Source organism: Ylistrum balloti, unplaced genomic scaffold (assembly GCF_031769215.1).
Source record: "Ylistrum balloti isolate Yb309-2 unplaced genomic scaffold, AGI_CSIRO_Ybal_v1 Utg370796, whole genome shotgun sequence".
NCBI classification, from domain to species: Eukaryota; Metazoa; Mollusca; class Bivalvia; order Pectinida; family Pectinidae; genus Ylistrum; species Ylistrum balloti.
In genome coordinates, this window is record NW_026782464.1 from 229,781 (window position 1) to 251,186 (window position 21,406).

Consider the following 21,406-nt stretch of genomic DNA (forward strand, 5'->3'; position numbering starts at 1 on the left):
TGTGCAAGTATCTAATGCAGTAGATGAAGGGGTTGATGTGCGAGAACACAATGATGTAGATGAAGGGGTTGATGTTGGAGAACACAATGACGTAGATGAAGGGTTGATGTTCGAGAACACAATGATGTAGATGAGTATCTAATGCAGTAGATGAAGGGGTTGATGTGCGAGTATCTAATGCGGTAGATGAAGGGGTTGATGTGCGAGTATCTAATGCAGTAGATGAAGGGGTTGATGTGCGAGTATCTAATGCAGTAGATGAAGGGGTTGATGTGCGAGTATCTAATGCAGAAGATGAAGGGGTTGATGTGCGAGTATCTAATGCAGAAGATGAAGGGGTTGATGTGCAAGTACCCAATATAGATAGTATTAGTTGCTGTATGTGCATAACTTCAATATGCTACTCAATTTATGTGTCATTATTGTGACATGCATCCAGTGTGGCATAAAATTGACAAATATTGATGTATTGACATGAAATTTACACTCAGGATGTCTCTTGTTTCAGACAATTCTCAATAACCCAGAAATGGCTGACTTTGCATCTCCTATGTTTTTATTACTCTCGCTCTCATGCAGTGCCTGTGTCATATTTCTTTGTCCCTTCCTCGACTGATATCAGAGTTATTGTCCAACTAAAACTGGAAAAAAACGGCATGAAAAACGTTCTTCACATTCTATATGCTTGATTATTGGACAGCTACTGTTTGTGGTTTATGACCTTTAGGGTTCAAAGTGATACACTGAAGTCTTGTCAGTAACATGAGACATCATAATGATAATACTACCTATGTATTGTAGAAGGTTTTAAGAGCCAAATAGTAATCAAATGCTTGGCTTGTTGTTCAGATGTAAGCAAATGGGGGATCTGTCAGGGCCATGCTTTTTCAATTTCAAACATTTGTTAGGCATGTTTGATGTGTGCAACTTTCTGCAATGCCAGACATTATCTCAGTGACCATTAAACAGAAATCATTCTACAGTGTATTTTCAGGATTCCTTTTCAGTTTTACTGCTGAAAACATTGGGTCCTACAATGTTATATTCCAGTATTTTCTAGTGATTCTATGAGTCCCATTACAGTACTCAGGACTTACAGGTAGATTTATCACTACATTGACCATCTTTCTTTACATCTGCTTTCACATCACAATGATGATTTTTAAAAAAAACAACTGACCTGCCTTACTGTGTTTCCTCTTTTTCACTGTTTACTGAAAAATTCTACGTTTATCTGTTTGTGATGTATATGGAAAGCATATAAAATTTTAATAAAGGCAAATATTTCAAATTTAGTCTTTAAAATCTCCATTTTAGAATTATAAATTATGTCACCGATCAGGAGCATACACCATTCATCAATGCATATCGTTCTCAATTTTTACCAGGTTGTGTAAAAATTTTGCATGTGCATTGCTATAATAACGCACATGTATTACAATACCTTTGCGATGCACCAAGGAACTGCACTACTTTTTGGCCTGTTGGGGTAATGCCATTGTACGTACTTAATAGGATGTTGGAATTTGTATATATTAAATCCTAAATGCTGGAGTGAACACATTAGAACTAATCTCCCGTTTGTTCCAACAAATCTCAGAAAGTGGATAGAATTTGGTTTCATGAAAATCTCTCAGAGGATAAATGCTCTGTCATGATTTCTTGAAATTTCATTACTTATTCAGATGTACATATACATGTATATACATTCAAATATCTAGCTTTCAAGTGAAAATATATCATTTTTGAGGATATGTAATGAAATTTAATTTTATTGTCAGTGGAAGATATGTCAAAGCCTAGCAAACTTTCAGCAGTAGTTAAATTCTGATCATTGTCAGACTTTCTTAATTTCTGTTTATAGAAATTATTATGTGTGTTTTGTTAAAATGGAAAAGTATGTAAGTTAATGGACACAGGTAAATTACCAGGTATTAAGAAAATCTCAAGTCTTCTGTGATATACAGATAAATCTTTGCTGCTTTAGTCAAATAATGTTTGCATTTGTTCAACAAAACAGAAAACAAGCTGTTGTCATTTGATTGTTTAGTCAGTTTAAGGAATTGTTTATTACTTTTGACAGGTGACTTGGTTTCCTACAAAATGTAAAAGATTTCATAGTTTTAGGTACTGTATATATAAAACCCAGCACAGCTATTCTTTGTTAAATAACACTAATAATATATCATCTTACCTGCTACTTGTGTATGAACACACAAAGGAATCTCACGCTTGCTTAAACTTACTACATTATATAGGTGGGGAATTGAACCTTTGAGGCCTAGTTACTTTCATTATACAACCATTTATCTTGTTTATGGTACAAAATTGAAATTTTGAAACTACCACTTAAAAATCTTCAAATAAATTTGTGCAGTAAAAATTTTAATGTTATATTTTATGAGTTTCATTTCTAACTGATGGGAAATTCTTTTTTTTGTTTTAGATAAATGGCTAGAGAGGTCAAAAAGGGTCAAATGTAAGGAATGGACATGGAGTTGCCAAGGCGATTCTCCGGAGGCCGTATGAGCCTTAAAGATGATCTTGATATAGATTTCAATGATGCAAGTCGTGCCTCAACTCCAATGAGTATATTAAGCTCCAAATCAGAAGGTCGGCGGCGAGAGCGTTCGTCTCACCATCATACTACTGATGATTACAAGAGGAAAATTGCTCGACTAAAAAGTGAACTGGAAATGGAGAAAGCAAGAAATAAACAGGTGTATCGTGATAAAAGTGAGGAAATCAAGTTAATACGCGAGTCATATGCTCAAGATCGTAACCGTGAATACCGAGAGCTGGAGAAGAAACTCAGTCTCGAGAAACAGAAGGAGGTTGAAATCCTTCAGGAAAATATAATCAAACGCAAGGATGAGGAATTACAGCAGGTTTTCAGATATAAAGAGGATGAAGTGAAAAATCTCAACGAAAAACTCAAGAAGGAAAAGGAAACAAAGATGGTTACAGAGGAAAAGAAACGTGAATACAAAGAAGAGTTAAGAAAAATGAAGGAAGAATTACAAGGATTGAAAGAAGAAAAAGAGAAAATTGAAAAGGAATATAGTAAAAAGTGTGATGATGAGAACAAGAAGGAGAAAGAGTTCTCAGAATTAAAGGAAGGTTATGATGCTGAACTACGTAGGATTATAGGCGAATCAAAAAAGCTTGCTATGGGAAATTTACAAAAGTTGAAAAAAGCTGAGAAAGCTTTAGTGAATGATGGTAGTGCCTTGAATGAGGATGATGATCTTTCACTTCTCGATCGGATGACACCGTTTTCTGATTATTCCAGTCGTGCACCGAGTACAAGTCTTGGGTTTCGTCTTGAGGATTTAAAATTAGATGATCTTCGAATTGAGGAAGAAGATATTGAAAATTTGTTAGCCTCAGCACAGCCAGCACCTTCAGCTTTCACCAAGGTGCGACGACAAACTCCTGTCAGTCTTCCGTCTAAGTCACCAAACCTAGTCAGTCCTCGTCCATTCAGCGTTGCCAGCGATGCGGGGGATCTGGACAGCACACTTGAGGTGAGTGATTTTTTTCTAAAATACATTTGAAATTTTTTCCACAGTTTTTATTTTCAGTTAATGGAACAACTGATGTTTTTGTAGTAATAATTCTGATGTTGTATCGATTTTTTCATATTGTCTGGTGTCTCCAATCATCAGAGCTACAGTCCTATATCAGATGAGGGAAATAAGAGACCTGTACTAGGGTCAGAAGTGAAACGATTGTTGTGGAAAGAAATTGTCGTATTTATATGCATTCCATATATGGATCGAGACCTCTACTATGTTAGATATTGACAGATGATAAGCGAGCTCTGACTGTGTAGTGTCTATAGGGTCTGAACATTATCTCTGTTATTTGTTTCTGGAAGGTTTTGACAACTTGATAAGGTTACTGGGTGAATGTAGGGTTATGTAGGTATACTAAGGTCAGTTATTTACTTATATCAGTGTGAGAGGTGCTGGTGATTTACCTCAAGTTCACACCTAATATATCTACTAATATATGTAAACAAACAAAATCAGGGTAGTTGTACTGTAATATATGGTTATATATTGTATATAAAACCATGTTATTTATATATATATATATGCTTTGAACCATTCAGAAAGACATTAGGGTATAAGACATCTTTAAATTGCATTCAGGTAGTCATAATCAGACATATTCTTTAACTTATCCCCATAGCAATAAAGATAATTTGTACACCTGTGTGAAAAAAAAAAAACTACCCAGGAGACCAGGACACATTGCTTCCTCTTCAGAATAAGATGGGGGGGGGCATCGGGCTTATTAGAGATTGAGGAAATTGCGTTGGCTAGGTTTGTGATTTTACTGCATACAATTGTAGTCTTTTATATAGATGGGCTTATTACCAGTTATGGACTTATTACCAGACATGGACTTATTACCAGACATGAGCTTATTACCAATGTATGATCTATTACCTATCATGTTATAGTTCTGAACATAATTTTACAGAAAGCCTCATTTTGTGTTTTGATACGGTGTGAAATGTAATTTGTGAAAAATTGTGTGATAACATGTAAATTAGACATATCTTAGCTAGGCGGCCTTGTGTAATATTATGTGTTTGCTGAAACCTGCTCTGGCCTGGTTAAAATCTATACTTCTAAAAATATCAGTTTTATATTAGTTTTGATAAATAATTTTAAAATGTGGTGTGATATTATGTCCTTAACATCATGATAAAATGATATGAATGTACTACACTCTCCAGTGTTGAATATTCAAGTTTGAATCCAGCTGTAATTGAATTCTGTATAAGAAGACCAAGCATAATCAAAATAGAAATTCAAAATTTCTTTTATGAATATTTAGATTTTGTTTTTTTCATTAGGTCAGTATATATGCACATTATTACTATTGAAACCTGCAGCTTACAATGATGTTCAACACTACCTTGCATGTTGTTGCATGTTCAGAACTGTTTGTAGAATCTATTTATAGATTATTGATGAGACAGAATTCATTATTCTAAAAACATCCAACCTGTCAATTACCTGGAACAAAATTCCAAGACAATAGACAGGTGTGTTGTGAACAAGTTTGATTGTGGCTGCTGCATGTGTATGTACTTGTTTGGAGGGATATATTAATTTTGTTACTGTGGATGAATGAACAAGTGACAATTAGAACTCAACAGATCAGTTGTTGATTGGATAAATACAGTGCAAGGTTTATAGAAAAGTAATTAGCTTAATTGTTGTTATTATTGTTATTTTTTAAGAAAATTTTGTGTTCGTACACGATACATCCTTATGTGGACTTTAAAGGATGTTTGTGAATCTATTAAGACAGACAGGTGTGCATGAGACAGAAAATTTGACTCATCAGATCTTAAATTTTGTAAAGTACATGTATTCTGTAAAAGTGATATCCATGAAACAGCTGTTTCAAACATGACGTATGTGACTTTTGATGATCCTGTGATTGGCTAACCCTGACTTTGGCTTTTCCTGAATTTGGATAACTCTGAATTTGGCTAAACCCCCAGACAGAAGCATTACATCCCTTGTTCACACACACCTTTACAACACAGGTGTACTTATATGTAACCTATACCTCACTAGTTTACCTGAGCTCTTTTCAGCCAAGTATAATTTTGACCAGGTCTGTGATTATTGATATATTTTATCTGTTAAACATTAACATTGTAATAACACAGCCTCGTTTATTGTCTTAATACATAGATTGAAACATTTATCAATATTGACCTGGTGTGGTAATGAAATGACAGCCGACATAAAATTGGGAAATTGATTTGTTTTGTTGACAATATAACTGACTAGAATGGCTCAGTGTTGGTGATGGTTTGGTACATTATTGTAGTCTCGTACTGGATTATAAAGGGCATGACACTCTTAATTCTGTCTGTCTCTCCATAGACCATACAGTACAGAAGATTTGAGACCTGGTCGCATGTCAAATGCCTGTCTATCTATTACTCTATGATCTGTCCATTTGTCCGCCTCTTAACATTTATTCAGTATAACTGTGTAACCTGTCTGACTGTCCATTTGTCCGCCTCTTTACATTTATTCAATATAACTGTGTAACCTGTCTGACTGTCCATTTGTCCGCCTCTTTACATTTATTCAATATAACTGTGTAACCTGTCTGACTGTCCATTTGTCCGCCTCTTTACATTTATTCAGTATAACTGTGTAACCTGTCTGACTGTCCATTTTTCCTTTCTGTATCAAGAGGACTGCAGGACTGCAGATTTCTCTATAGTGTCCAAGTGCATGCTTGGTATTAAGCCCACTGTTCAATAGAATGGTCAACAAATGATATTACTAATTATCCCAACCCTGACTTTGAATGAGAGGTTGTGTACTAGACACTTGGATTTACCCAGGATGAATATACAGTAGATAGTCAGGAATTTTGTCGTAAGATTTTGTGGAGTTTGAAGTCACAGTTCTCTGTGTGATTTATGATTTTTCAGTACAAGATTGTACAAAATACACACAAGTATATAGCACCTTTTGATTTCTTAAATAAATTACAATAGAACCAAACATTGAATTAAACTGGTCATGTAGCTGTTTCGTCCTTCTAGGACCTGTCAGTGATACTAAGGGAGTGACTGAAGAAAATAAGAAATCAAGATGGACAAAGATGTCTTAATGTTTTGTATTTTTGGACAGTGCCATTTACAAGCAGATGAGGATACAACAGTAGTTACCAACAGTAACTGTATAATATGTTTTTAATGTTTGGTAGCAAAATGTAATGAACTAAATAAATGAACTGAGTTTACAACGACGAAAGTCACAAGTACAGATATTATTTAACTGATGTGTTTAATCACAAAGGAGTTCTCACTCACGAACAAATCTGGACATTTAAAAGAAGTATTACATACATATCTTTATAACGATGACTGAGTAGTCAATTAGTCTATTGCGGTGTAGATTTTAGAGCCTTTACGGTAATGTACTGAAATGCCTTAAAGTATATGTATATATGACTCATGTATTGTTTTTATGTCTATATTGACAAATGATACTTACATTTCATACCTGCATACCTATAATGTATGTAGATACTGGCACGCTGTTCAAGTCTACCTCAGCAACATCTGTCCAGGTATTCAATTTACCTGTGGGGCCCTTATAGGGAATTTAAGTGAAAAAATGCTTTCAAACACAAAACTTGATGTTTGTTTTCTGTACATTGAACTGGGATGCCAAAGATAGTTTTCAATGTCAATTTTACAAAGAGCTTGAATCCCTGTTCTCATTTATGGATTTCTATGCTAGTTCCTCAGATTTGAAAGTAGCTTTTCCTGTGATTCCTATAAATAGTATTATATAAATGTGACATAAAGTATTAATCGGATGAAAACCTTAGAGCTTCCTCACTATGATGCATAATCACATGTTTAGAAGATACACTTCTGTAGACATGTGCTTGAGTTACTGCTGACAGTAGCGTTGGTGATGAATCGTAATCACAGATACAGCAGGACATGGAAAGTTTCGGCTTTGACGAATTTGTGATGATATACGTGAACAATTGTACTGATATTTAAACAAAGTGAAAATTAAGTAGTTCTGGAAATGTTACAGGATGATTTTGTATTTTACAAACTTATATATATATGGATGACTGCAATGTGAAGGACTTTCACAGATGTCTAAGTTATATGGAGTTGATGGAAGTCCTTGACCTTGAAAATCTTGTAGATTTGTAAGATACGATATGTATGGAATATATCATCTGTAGCAGTTATAACACAGAGACTCATCAACATACATCTCACAGGTAAGGTCACTCATATGTATTTCAACAGCAAAAGACAAACTCAATGTTGATAGTTACTATACCATACTAAAGAGTGAAATTTACAGAAGTTTCACTAGTAAATATATAAATAATTGGAACAACATATACGATTTATATAAACACCACAGGTCAACATGATTGGTTGACCTTTGTTGACATTTGATCAACATTGATGTTGACTTGGGGTCAACATAGGATTGTCACTGCTTTTGAGTCATGACAATACTATAATGGTTCTTAATGTTATGTAAGTCTTGTTATTTTAACTATAAATATGGTTTGTATTTAATTCTCAAAATTACTAGAGGTTTATGGGATGGGGAAAGTAGATTGTTTACCAGCTTAATGCTGAAGTTTTCCAGAGTTGAAACCCTGTCAGTGGCATTGAAATAAATGATGACCTCTGTTACTGAGTTGTATAATTTGAATTTCATACGTGGGTTGTGTTGTGATTGTTTTCTTTTAGTTTTGTTGTGGTAATTTAACAGCATGTAATTTGATTTACCCCACTTACAGTGATGTTAGAATCTCATTTTATCATAAAATATGGCAAAATGTGAGTATGAATGGTTATGCTTTCAACTTGCCAAATATAGTGACTGACTTTATATTAAAGAAATATTTTCTGCTATATTTCTTATGATAGGAAATGTTTCAATATGGTTTGCAGACTGCAGGTTTGTTATAGAATGTGAAATCCTTATCCCAACAAATAGTTATACTCAAACTTTGGGCTGACTCGGATCAATTTGTAAACTTTAATCAATGTTGTGGAAGTGTTTGCATTGATTGAGGTTCAATCAGATAAATGTTCTTGTGATTGTTTACTTTGTAAATCCACATTTGAATGACTTTTGGCAGGTAACCAAGCGAGTCCAAATAAAGGCGAATCCTCGTAATACTAAAAAGGTAAAGTGGTTGTTATTTGTGTTGTCGTATAAATCATATTTGACTATTTCTCCTCTTACTATAAGTGTGTATTTTTCCCTTACTTTCCAAATTTCTTCTTTATGGTTTGTCAGATATTGTATGCAGTTTGGAATTTGCCTTTTCCTTATTTTGTAAACATAATGTACATGCTTATTTCAGTGACTTCTCTTCCAATGTGCCAATATGCTTTGCTTGAATATGAGATTTTATTTAGTATTCACAACATAGATCATCAGGGATTTTTCAGACCTGATAAAGGAATGTTGCACCTGAGGTCCACCTGACATTGTTGTCACCAATTTTTCTACCATCACAACTCACAGACCACAATCCAACACATAGAGTTGTTTCAGCACCATACTTTTCTCTGAGTATAAAATATAAATATAAAACCTTTGTTAAACCACATGTATAGAATTAATTACCAAGTATATAAGTCAATCGCAACAGGTTCGGGATAAGTTGATTTTTTTTAGTGTGAAACGTCTACCGGTTTCGCCTGAACAATGGGCTTCTTCAGGACCAACGAAGAACCAACGGAACCTCAATAAGAACTTACGGCGTTGGCTCTACCCCTGGATTTATGAATTAATTACCAGTTACGTTCTGATCTAATGTTGGAAATTTTAGGGGAGTTATTCATTACTACTCAATGATATGGTCTACACATTGTGACAGGACCTGTTACAATTAAACCTTATGGTGACAAAAGGTTTTGATAATATACAGGTTAATAGATCTATTCAGTCCCTCATATGTGTTCCATCAGAATCCAAACATTGTATGTGTCTGTAATTCTCTTTAGTTCTAGAAAACAAGAAACATTAAAAGTTTGTGGGTTTAGACTAGATCTTTATAGATTTGTGAACAAAGGTGAAGTTTACCTACACTTGGGACACAAAAGTTTTCAGTTTGAACTGCTGGTTATTTTAAATATACTCTTGCCAGAAGAATGTGTGAAGTTGTTCTTACTATCTTAAAGAAAACCATTTAAATACTCCTTGTGCCATTCATCAACCTTGATATCATTTTATGTCCAAATGACAAAAACTTGAAAATATGTCTAAAGAAAAAGTGCACTGGCCTGGGCTGGATGGTGCATCTATCTTAATGTTTAAATAAGTTTGCTCCAGATTTCACTGCTGATTAAAGTCACTGACAGATTCCTGTGAACTCCCAATTTGATGAGAAAGACAGGGAAGGCTGAAATGAAGTTCATTCTGCATGTATCATTGGTGTATATATAAAATCCACCCCTTGGAAACATCAATTTCAGATTTGTTTCTGTGTACCTTTAATCTTTTTGTGTGATGTACATGTGGTGATGATCACTTTTTAAAATGTTGTCCTTTTAATGTAATCCTTTCATGTTTGATTTCCAAATACCAATTTTTACATGGCACCTGCAATATGGCTGGCTCTTTTCTGCTTTGCATTTATATCTACTGTACATGGCATGCCATTAATCTTGAATATTTAACTGGATCAATGACCTTTATAAGCTTAGTATACCACAAAGAGTGCATTTACATGTATATCTGCATTTGAGGTTTACAGTTCTGCTTGTGGAATATTTGATATATTGGAGTACACTTTTAAAATTTCAGGTATTGGAGTTTTATATGTATTACCAAAGTATCAAGTATTGTATTAAGGCTCAGCTTTGTGCAGTAACACAGTGGAACCCACTTAATGTGACATCTTTTAATGTCAATTTCTGGTTAATATCACATTTTCTTGAAACACTTATTTGTTCCCTATATATACAAAGTATTCTTTGTACCGTAATCCAATATCTAATAATATCACTTATTTTATGTGGGCAATGCTTAATGTCACTTCAATCATGTTTGCCCTATCTAGTGGAGACAAACATGTTTATCCGATCTGGTTAGGACAATCATGTTTGTCCTATCTGGGGGGACAATCATGTTTTTCCTATCTTGATAGGACAACCATGTTTGTCCTATCTGGGGGGACAATCATGTTTGTCCTATCTGGTAGTGACAATCATGTTTGTCCTATCTGTTAGTGACAATCATGTTTGTCCTATCTGTTAGTGACAATCATGTTTGTCCTATCTGTTAGTGACAATCATGTTTGTCCTATCTGGTAGTGACAATCATGTTTGTCCTATCTGTTAGTGACAATCATGTTTGTCCTATCTGGTAGTGACAATCATGTTTGTCCTATCTGGGGGGGATAATCATGTTTGTCCTATCTGGTGAGGACAATCATGTTTGTCCTATCTGGGGGGACAATCATGTTTTTCCTATCTTGATAGGACAATCATGTTTGTTCTATCTGGGGGGACAATCATGTTTGTCCTATCTGGTAGTGACAATCATGTTTGTCCTATCTGGGGGGACAATCATGTTTGTCCTATCTGTTAGTGACAATCATGTTTTTCCTATCTTGATAGGACAATCATGTTTGTTCTATCTGGGGGGATAATCATGTTTGTCCTATCTGGTAGTGACAATCATGTTTGTCCTATCTGTTAGTGACAATCATGTTTGTCCTATCTGGTAGTGACAATCATGTTTGTCCTATCTGTTAGTGACAATCATGTTTGTCCTATCTGGTAGTGACAATCATGTTTGTCCTATCTGGGGGGGGGGGGAATCATGTTTGCCCTATCTGGTTAGGACAATCATGTTTTTCCTATCTGGTTAGGACAATCATGTTTGTCCTATCTGGTAAGGACAATCATGATTCTTATATCAGGAGGGGACAGTCATGATTCTCCGATCTGGTAGAGACATTGTCAAAATATGAGGTATTTATTAGCGTGAGCACAGTAAATATTACATACTCATCTTTACCCATCAGATGATACCCTTATTGTGTTGTTATGTGTCTGCAGGTCAGAAACCTAGACATTACATGCAAATTTTAACTCTGTTTATTTACAAAATATGTAGAGACACAACATTAAGTGATAACAAATTAACTCAAGCAGGACTCGGTTACAGTAAAACTATACAGTGCAATAACAGTTATAATGGGCCAGGGTCATAGATCAAAGGTCATGCAAGGTCACCATAGCTTAAAATGATAATACTGTTTTGTGTGCAACATACATAATGAAGTAGTGACTAAATCAGTTCTTATTAGACTTTACATGGTTGTGCTTGGCATCAGGTTTGGTCTGATTGGATTGTTGCAATCAGAGGTTAAAGGTCAATGTCTTCAGAGCTGAATGTTATTACTTTGTTGTCTACAGCATTCTGGAAGATTCAGAAATGTCACTTATCAAGGTCAAAGAATAAGGTCATGTGGTGTTAATACCACTTGAGTACATGCTGTCTGTCATATACATCAGTTAAATTGGAAACATCAATCTTGGATTAAAAAGTTGTCTGTTTATACAGTGTACAGTGACCTCGATGGTTACCACTACCTGTGTTGTGACAGACCTGTGTACAGTGACCTTGATGGTTACCACTACCTGTGTTGTGACAGACCTGTGTACAGTGACCTCGATGGTTACCACTACCTGTGTTGTGACAGACCTGTGTACAGTGACATCGATGGTTACCACTACCTGTGTTGTTACAGACCTGTGTTCAGTGACCTCGATGGTTACCACTACCCGTGTTGTGACAGACCTGTGTTCAGTGACCTCGATGGTTACCACTACCTGTGTTGTGACAGACCTGTGTACAGTGACCTCGATGGTTACCACTACCTGTGTTGTTACAGACCTGTGTTCAGTGACCTCGATGGTTACCACTACCTGTATTGTGACAGACCTGTGTTCAGTGACCTTAATGGTTATTACTACCCGTGTTGTGACAGACCTGTGTACAGTGATCTCGATAGTTACCGCTACCTGTGTTGTGACAGACCTATGTATAGTGACCTAGATGGTTACCACTACCTGTGTTGTGACAGACCTGTGTTCAGTGACCTTAATGGTTATTACTACCTGTGCTGTTACAGACCTGTGTACAGTGACCTAGATCACTTCTCAATACACACATCACATCCAAATTTACGAGGATCAAACCTTACACCGCAGTAGCCAAGACTTAGATTAAAAGTTAATCTGATTGAATATAGTATGTGACTTTGTCATAATGACCCATACTTAATGAAGATTATCTTACCATTCAGATTTTTAAACTTGGTTGTACAGCTGGAAGGGTATTCAGGGTAACTAGATTTGAATTAAAATCTTTGTACCTTATGTTTTTTTCCTTAAATTAAAGGGAACAAAAATTGATTAAGGAAATCAATTGGGCTAACAATTTAAACATAATTAGGAAAAATATGTATGTCTGTGGTGGGTATAGGGGTGGGCAGGTATATAGGAGGCGGTGAGGTGTTTGGGTCATGGCAGCATTTATAGCCTGGGATACACTGTGTCTTTAAACTTACATGATAATTCATGTTTGTGTAACCACACCCAGCGGTTAGATAAACATTGCACTGTGCCTTATTTCTTCAGGAAAATGGTAGCAGTTCATTTAATATAATTCATATATTGATTTGTTTACTAAGTGACAGATAGTTTTTGAAAACACACGTGAACACATCAAAATTTGTACGCTATAATTTTTATTTGTTCTCTGAAGCATGAAACTAAAATTGTTTAATGATGTAGAAATGTTAGTTTAATGTCTGACAGTGTTAAGTAAAACCTGTTACTTTGAACAGTTTACTGGATGACTTCAGCTGTTAAACGCATGAACCATTACTTCTGTAATTCTGTTTTCATTTCTTGTTTTCACTGAAGAGAAGCAAGACAGTTTACATACTTATGCATATTTTCTTTGTACTCTGTAACACTTTAATCTTGTATAACTTTGTCATCATTTGTGAGACTACACGTCCCTTATACATTTATACTAGAATTCTTAAGGTATTTCCGATGATATCTACAACTACCAGGGTATGTATGAAATAATGAAGGGTATAATGATCAAGAGATGTATGTGTATATGTTTTTGTTTACAGAAAACATATTGACAGATAGGGTATGCTTTTATTTGTATGAAGTTGACACAATGCAAGTATCAGAATAGAACTTCTCACAAATCTCATTTTACCTGCTAGACACTGATTCTTCTGTATAAAATATGTAGGATTATTGTAATGTAACAGCTTTAGCATGACAAAAAGTCAGCATCTCAACTGATAAACTTTAATATTACAAAAGTGGACCTTTAACTTGATAGACTTTAGTATTACAGATGTGGTCCTTTAAGCTGATAGACTTAAGTATTACAAAAGTGGTCCATACCTGATAGACGTAGTATTACAAAAGTGGTCCAAACCTGATAAATTTTAGTATTACAAAAGTGGTCCAAACCTGACAGACTTTAGTATTACAAAAGTGGTCCAAACCTGGTAGACTTTAGTATTACAAAAGTGGTCCAAACCTGATAGATTTTAGTATTACAAAAGTGGTCCAAACCTGATAGATTTTAGTATTACAAAAGTGGTCCTTTAAGCTGATAGACTTTAGTATTACAAAAGTGGTCCAAACCTGATAAATTTGAGTATTACAAAAATGGTCCAAACCTGACAGACTTTAGTATTACAAAAGTGGTCCAAACCTGATAGATTTTAGTATTACAAAAGTGGTCCTTTAAGCTGATAGACTTTAGTATTACAAAAGTGGTCCTTTTACCTGGTTCACTGTAGTATTGCAAAGGTGGTCCTTTAACCTGATAGACTTTAGTCTTACAAAAGTCGTCCTTTAACCTGATTCACTTTAGTATTACAAAGAGTCCAATACCTCTACTGTTATTTATAGCTAGCTGTTTGCTCTCATACAATGTTGTAAAGAATCCAGATATTAATTTTAATGCTAATATAATGGTCCATTCATAAGATAATCTGATTTTCCTGTCAAAACATTGGGGTCTATCTGGGTCAGGTGTTTCATTTTAGAGCAAGATTTGAAGTGAACACAAGTTTACTAATTGGCTTTCGCATAAACTTTAAGTATCAACAAGTGACATAATTGTGGTCAAGATTGGCCCTGGGATGAAAATGACCAACTGAAGTATATACTGGTATAGCCATACATTATATAAACAGAACATAATATTCTATATAAATGTAGTTGAAATATTATTCTGTTTGTATTCAAACTTAAGATTGTCCTGAGATTTTGATGGGGTAATTTAATTTTTCCAAAGCTCTGACAAGTACTCAATGAAATTTATATTAAGCTTTACTCATACTAAATCGTACCACATGTGAGCATTTTGAAGATCATTCAGATAACAAACAAAATATTTTCTTTTCTTTTTTCCCCTCCTTGCAATTCAAGAAAACACTAAGAATTAGAAATGAATCTTTATGGTTGTTTTTATAACGACTTTTGAGGATAAGTTTTTTTGAGATCATATATAATCACAGTAAATAAAACAGCAAGGTACATGTTGTCCAGAAAGCTGAATTGAATTTTGAATATAATATTGAGAGTACTTAAGGTTAGCATATCTGTCTTAAAAATGGACCTATTAATAGGAAACTAGAGAGCGTTTTTTACTGGATAGTCATAAAATTAAGCTCTCTAAAACTTTTTGGAAGAGTATATAGTTGCTGTTTTGTTTGTCCGTACATAATTCCCTCCTTGAATGTCCAGAACGTAACTTCCCTCACAGTTAACTAAGGATAATGATATGCAGTGTACTAAATTCAGGGTCCTCGATCCCTGAACTACAGAGTAATTGCCCTTTGTTCAATTTTTGTGTCCATAGCATATTTTTCCTGTCATTCAAACTAGGATGACGAAACCTGTTTTGTCATACTAAAAGGACATGAATTGTTTCAAATCCAGGGCCTGCAAGCTCTTAATTCAAAGTTATTGTCCATTGTTAAAATTTTGTGTCAGGAACAAAACTTAAAATTGCTTGCATTTGAACTAGGATACTGAAACTCGTTGTATACTTGGTTATACTAGGGGGATATTGTGCAGTGTACATTGAGGACCCAAAACCCCATAATAACAGAGTTTTCGGAGTGCATTCATCATTTTCACTAATACTCGTGTTCGTTTAATGAGAATGATGATCAAACTCCTTAAAAAGACTCATGGATTATAAGTGGGATTGAATATAGAAAATAAAATAGAATGTAATTGATAGGAAATGATTTTAAAGACTTTTATACATTAGAAAAGCAATTAGACTCTATCTTGATTTCCACTCATACTGCTCAAATTACACACCGCCTGTACAGTTAAGTAGCTAGGGTATGTATATTGAAATGTTCTGAGACCTATGGTGCCTAAAATAGAGTTCTGATGATATATCACTATCATTGTTAATTTAGAAAATATACCTATCAGTGGAACGTATATCAGGTTAAAACTGCAGTGCTGACTTAGAAACACTAGTGTAAACAGTGACAAGAAATGATGGTGACTACACAAAAAATTTGTTGTGGTGGATCAGTACATCTTAATGTCTGTTTTTGCTTTCAGTGAAAATAGCATCCACAAAATTAGATGAAGATTTTAATGCACTTACGCAAAGTTTTATCTATTTTATCAAACAGTAAATTTGAATGTTCATTTCGTACAGAGGTTTCTAGACATAAAACAATGATTACAGGTATTAAACAGACGATGATATCAAACTGTTAATTGATATCAAACATCTGTTGGTTAGTGCGATAGTTTCATCTTTCATGTAGAAGTTTGTGGGATTGGTTCCCCTGAATGGAAATGAAAAGGTATTGAGTCACCTGCCCAAGCATGTAGGTTTTACTCTATTTTCCTTCCACAACCAGACCAATGGTGTGTTTCCATCTGGGCCGACAAGAGTGATTAATATAAGTTGGCTAAAGTTTTACAGTTGTTGAAAATTAGAATTCAATTATCAAACATGAAGTTATGATAAGCAATTGTCGATATTGAACAGTCGATATTAAACAATCGTTGATATTAAAAAATTGATTGCAATGACCAAGTGATATTAAACAATCTTTGATATTAAACAGTCAATTTCGATCACCAAGTGCTATTAAACAATAATTGATATTATACAACTGATTGGTATGTATACTTGATATTAAGCATCAGGTTGCATGGATATCTATTCACACACAATGTATAAACTTTATATTAAACAGCTGTAAGGATTTTCAGGTTGATGTTTTATTAAATAAGCTCTGAGGAATTGAAAAAAAATTGTCAGTTTTCAATATCACAATTAACTCAGAAGAGTATCAAGAAAACATAAGAAGATGATCTGTATGGTAGTTACCAGGCATACTACAAGCTTCTAGGTGTTGAACCAACCTGATAGAATTACCTGTGATTACAGGTGTGATGAAAATTAAATGAACTGTGAGATGAGGAGGCGATGGTCCATGTTTACACCAGACAAACACATAGGCCACTCCAAACGCTGAAGTGTGTCCCTCCATTTTGAATTGTCCTCTCAACATTTCTTTACAAATTTCTCTAGCAGAGGTTGATCCTTCTTAATAGGGTAAATGCCTATAAAATGTTGGTGGGTGTCTTTCTCATTTTGATGGTTTTCAAGTGGGTTGTCCAGCAGTGCTGTGGAACGTTATTTGCTGTGTATTTCGGTCTTTAATTCATCATTAAGCTCTCTGGAGTTTAGGATTCCTTGTGTGACATTTATGTTGCTTCTGTTGTTAACTATGTCAAGCGGTTGTTGTAGGCTGTAATTTTAAAGTGTTTTTATATCTTCATGGTTATGTGGAATAATCGTGTCCATGTAATCTACAGGCCTTGAAAATGTTATGGTTGGGTGGATTTATTTATAAATTCATTGATTGTGTGTAAAAAGACTTAATGTATATCATTTCAGGTAAAAATATGCTCCTCTCTTATGTAAGTAATAGTTAACACTTCCAAAATCTTTAAAGCAGAAAGGGGACTCGGAAAAAAGACAATAATACCTCTAAGCTTACATAGTTTATAATAATCAATATTTGTGTATAGACATATTTATTAAGTATTAACTGCACCATGGAGACCAAGGAGAATAATATCTGTTCTTGAATCTCAGATGCTACAATAAATTTATTGATACATGTATATTTTATTATACTGACACTATTTTCTTTACTTAAAAAAATTATTATAGCATGCTTTAATGCACTTGAAACAAAATTTTCAAGTGTGTATTGTACAATGTATTATTATTCATTTGACCATATACTGGCTTTCATTTTATATCTGAAAATCTTCTTCTAATGAACTGAAAAAACTTGACTCTTAATGTTAATATAGCATTATGTTATGATCAAACAAGTTATGTGTTATCAGTGTAGTACATGTGTAACCTGTGTTACTCTGATATTGTATTGATATCCTCATAAATATCCTCGTCATCATTTAGATTAAACTGCCTCTCATTCATGTGTAGGTGCTGTTTCCTCTTCCAACATGATGGCCATACAGTACATGTGGTATTGAACAAGGCGTTAGATTTCTGTGCTTTCCTGGGCTGGATTGTGGCATATATAGGTTCTACATTGTCATCCAAATCATTTTGATACAGATGTGGTGATACTTTTTGTGAATGATCCCAATACCTCTGTTCACATAAGCATCTATCATTGTTGGGTTTTCCTAGTAAGGATTTTGCATCAAGGCGGTCAGAGTCTTTCTGCAATTTTCTAATAGTGGTAAAATTGTGCCTTTTTAGAAGTCCCTCTGCATCTTGATCAGTATTCAATTCAAGAAGTTCTTTCACAGTGTAAAAATCATGAGCTTTTATTAACTTTCCTGCGGTTTGGAAATCATGTTTATTCAGAAGCTGTTTTGCTGTTGAAAAATGTTGAGATTTCAAGAGTTCTACAGCAGATTTATGAGGAGGTCCTTGTAAAAGTTCCATTGCTGTTTGGAAGCTGTGATTTTTAAGGAGTGCAACTGCAGTATTGTTTAAATGCTGATTTTGCTGTAGGAGCGTCACTGCTGGGGGAAGTTGATGTTTTTTCAGAAGTTGTAAAGCTGTTGGACAGCATACTTTTTTTTGAGGTTCGTGAAGACAGGTACACATTGTTAATATTTGGTATTTGTGGATCGTTTTGTTTTAGTTTCATACGGTCGGTACACCTATCCTCTTTTCCTTTCTTTATTGTCGACTGATGGTCTGATGTTCTATAGTTTGGCTCTGTTAACCATCATGGTTTTTGTTTGTTAGTAAAGATGACCTTGACCTGAAAAAAAAAATACTGATATTGTTACAGACAAAATGATCGGTATGAATAATGTAACATTTCTGTAATATAAGGATATCAAAACTACCAGCATTTGTTTGATTATAAATTATTTCATAGTTATCATTACAAGAAAAAAAAATTCTATATTTGCAATATTTTAATATTCCAATAAAAATTCAATCCATGTTTTACAACCTGGCATCATTTTATAACCAGGAAAGGATTCCAGCAGTAAAGGTATAAACCTGGCCTGTAGTAAAATCATCATCAGTGTTTAAATCCCGGTCTGGACAAAACTTCGTGGCTTGTTAGGTTAACATTGAAACCACATGTGGACAGTTCATTTTGTCTTCAGTATATCCCTGCAATTTATACGCTTTTTATTCTTTTAGAATAGTCTTGATTACTAAAAACAGAATAATAGTAGTAAATTTATAAGGAGAATATTGGTTTTGGTGATTATGTTCTATGTAAACAATCATTTGTGAATTTCAGTCAAGTTGGAATATTCTACAACTTCAGAGTGTAGTTTTATGCATGTGTGTATTGGAATGCTGATAAAATATTGAATCAACCTACAGACCAAAACTTGCTGAATCTGATATAAGTAATTTGTTATGTGCGACGCCAGTAGTTTGAGTTTATGAAAGACCATTAGTCAACAGAAAGACAAACCCACCATTTACAACTGAGAATTAAATCCTACGCCCCAATAGCTACCTGGTATATTTTCAGATATCAGTTGTAGTGTTTCTTTAAAAGCCAAGATATGGTAGATCTGTCTGAACGTAAACTTTTGTTTACAGATCCAGTTTAAGCTGACAGTGTATGATAAAACTTGTTCTTTCAGTATGTTTGAATGAATTATTTCAAAGTTTTGTTAGCTTAATGATTGATTTAGATAAAATATTGATCTATTGATTAAAATCTTATATAAAGAGCTTACTTTAGCTGTGGGCCTCAACATCAATGGACCAATCTGATATTCTCTTCTTGCCTTGTAATTTAATTTTTTAATTGAAAAGTAATGTCTGGAATGAAAATATTTCAAATTCTAAATCACAGCAACATGATTTTTTCCCCAATAGCAAATTGATTATAATATTGACCAAACTGAGGCCTTGTTTAGGATTCACCACATACTGGCTGTGAAAATTGATTGAGAGTTGGATTCAGTGTCAGTTTATCAATTACAAAGCAGCGACTTTGATAAACTAAACAGTGCTTACACAATTGAATTAATTTATCTTAGTTGTCTGATTCTTGTTTAGATGTAACAAAGGAGCTGAAGCTAGTCATCGGTCTACAATCGACATCTGCATTTAGTGATCGACCCAACATAGAGCACTGTCTGTATCTAAACTATCTGATGTGACAGCAGCTTTGGATTCAACTGTGATGTTGCTGTTAACTTACCTGTATAGATATGTAATAGGTAATAGTAAAAATACACTACTACTTGGTGGGTTCGAACTAGGGACCCTTGTGTCCCTAGCTGGACACTTTATTGCTTGGTGACAAGTAATTTCCAACTAGCTAGTAAGGTGACCTGTTTATACACTGCTGCTTCCTTCACAAAATCTTTAACACCAAGGAAAAGAATAAAACAAAAGGACAGGTAGTCAAAGACCTGTCAGAAACCATTCAGAGGATTTACTGCAGTCATGATATTGTAACAGCCATGAAATCTCTCAAGACTCTCCGAAATGTCCTAGTCAAGCCTAAGGATTAAAATCTCAAAGAGAATATTGCAGAAGTCATATATAAAATCTCTAAGATACTATGTGGGAGAAACAAGCCGGAGATTCAGGTCCCACTAAATGAACATCAGAAAAACGCGAAATCTCAAGATTAGAGGCCAAAAATTCGCTAGATCAGAGACAAAACATTCTCAGTCCAAGATCAATGAATCGGCACTTATAGATCATTTCACACAGCAAAATCATATCACTGACTGCAAAAATTCCAAAATAGTCAACAGGGGAAACAACCTTTTCAGATGGTTGGTTAAGAAGGCCATCTGATACTTTGTTGTGGGCCAGTACTGAACAGGGACGAGGGGGCCACCAACTCTCACACATTTATAAACAAGTGTTAAACGAAGTGTGGCCAAATTGACTACAGTACATTGTTACCATCTTGCAACCTTTTTTTCTGTAATCTGTTTACCATCTCATCACACTCAGCCTTAGTGTACATAGGATTATTGTACAGACAAGAAAGTTAGTTGGTCACTTACATTACATATGTCAGTGCTAGTATGCTTTACACTGGTCATTTGTGTCATGAAGGTGACCATGTAGTCATGGATACGTCATTCGTCAAATCTTCTGGTTGTGTTATAAGAACTTCTATTCTATGTCTGATGGGTGTCTTATGGAAAACTTTGTCTGATTGGTGTCTGATGGAAATCTATGTCTGATAGGTGTCTGATGGAAAACTGTCTGATTTGTGTCTGATGGAAAACTGTCTGATTGGTGTCTGATGGAAA

At 34.5% G+C, this 21,406-nt stretch overlaps 2 protein-coding genes across 2 annotated transcripts in view; one reads left to right on the forward strand and one right to left on the reverse strand.

The window, feature by feature from the left end:
* The first annotated feature begins 2,486 nt into the window (after window positions 1-2,486).
* LOC132558570 (peripheral-type benzodiazepine receptor-associated protein 1-like) overlaps window positions 2,487-21,406 on the forward strand; it is a 170,515-nt gene continuing 151,595 nt past the window's right edge. Inside the window, exons 1-2 of the mRNA XM_060223155.1 lie at window positions 2,487-3,527; window positions 8,686-8,733. Of these exons, the coding sequence (XP_060079138.1) occupies window positions 2,487-3,527; window positions 8,686-8,733 (1,089 nt within the window). The remainder of the gene's footprint in view (window positions 3,528-8,685; window positions 8,734-21,406) is intronic.
* On the reverse strand, window positions 18,039-18,831 carry LOC132558573 (uncharacterized). The gene has a single exon (XM_060223159.1). The coding sequence runs from the start codon at window positions 18,750-18,752 to the stop codon at window positions 18,039-18,041; it is 714 nt and encodes a 237-aa protein (XP_060079142.1). The 5' UTR covers window positions 18,753-18,831.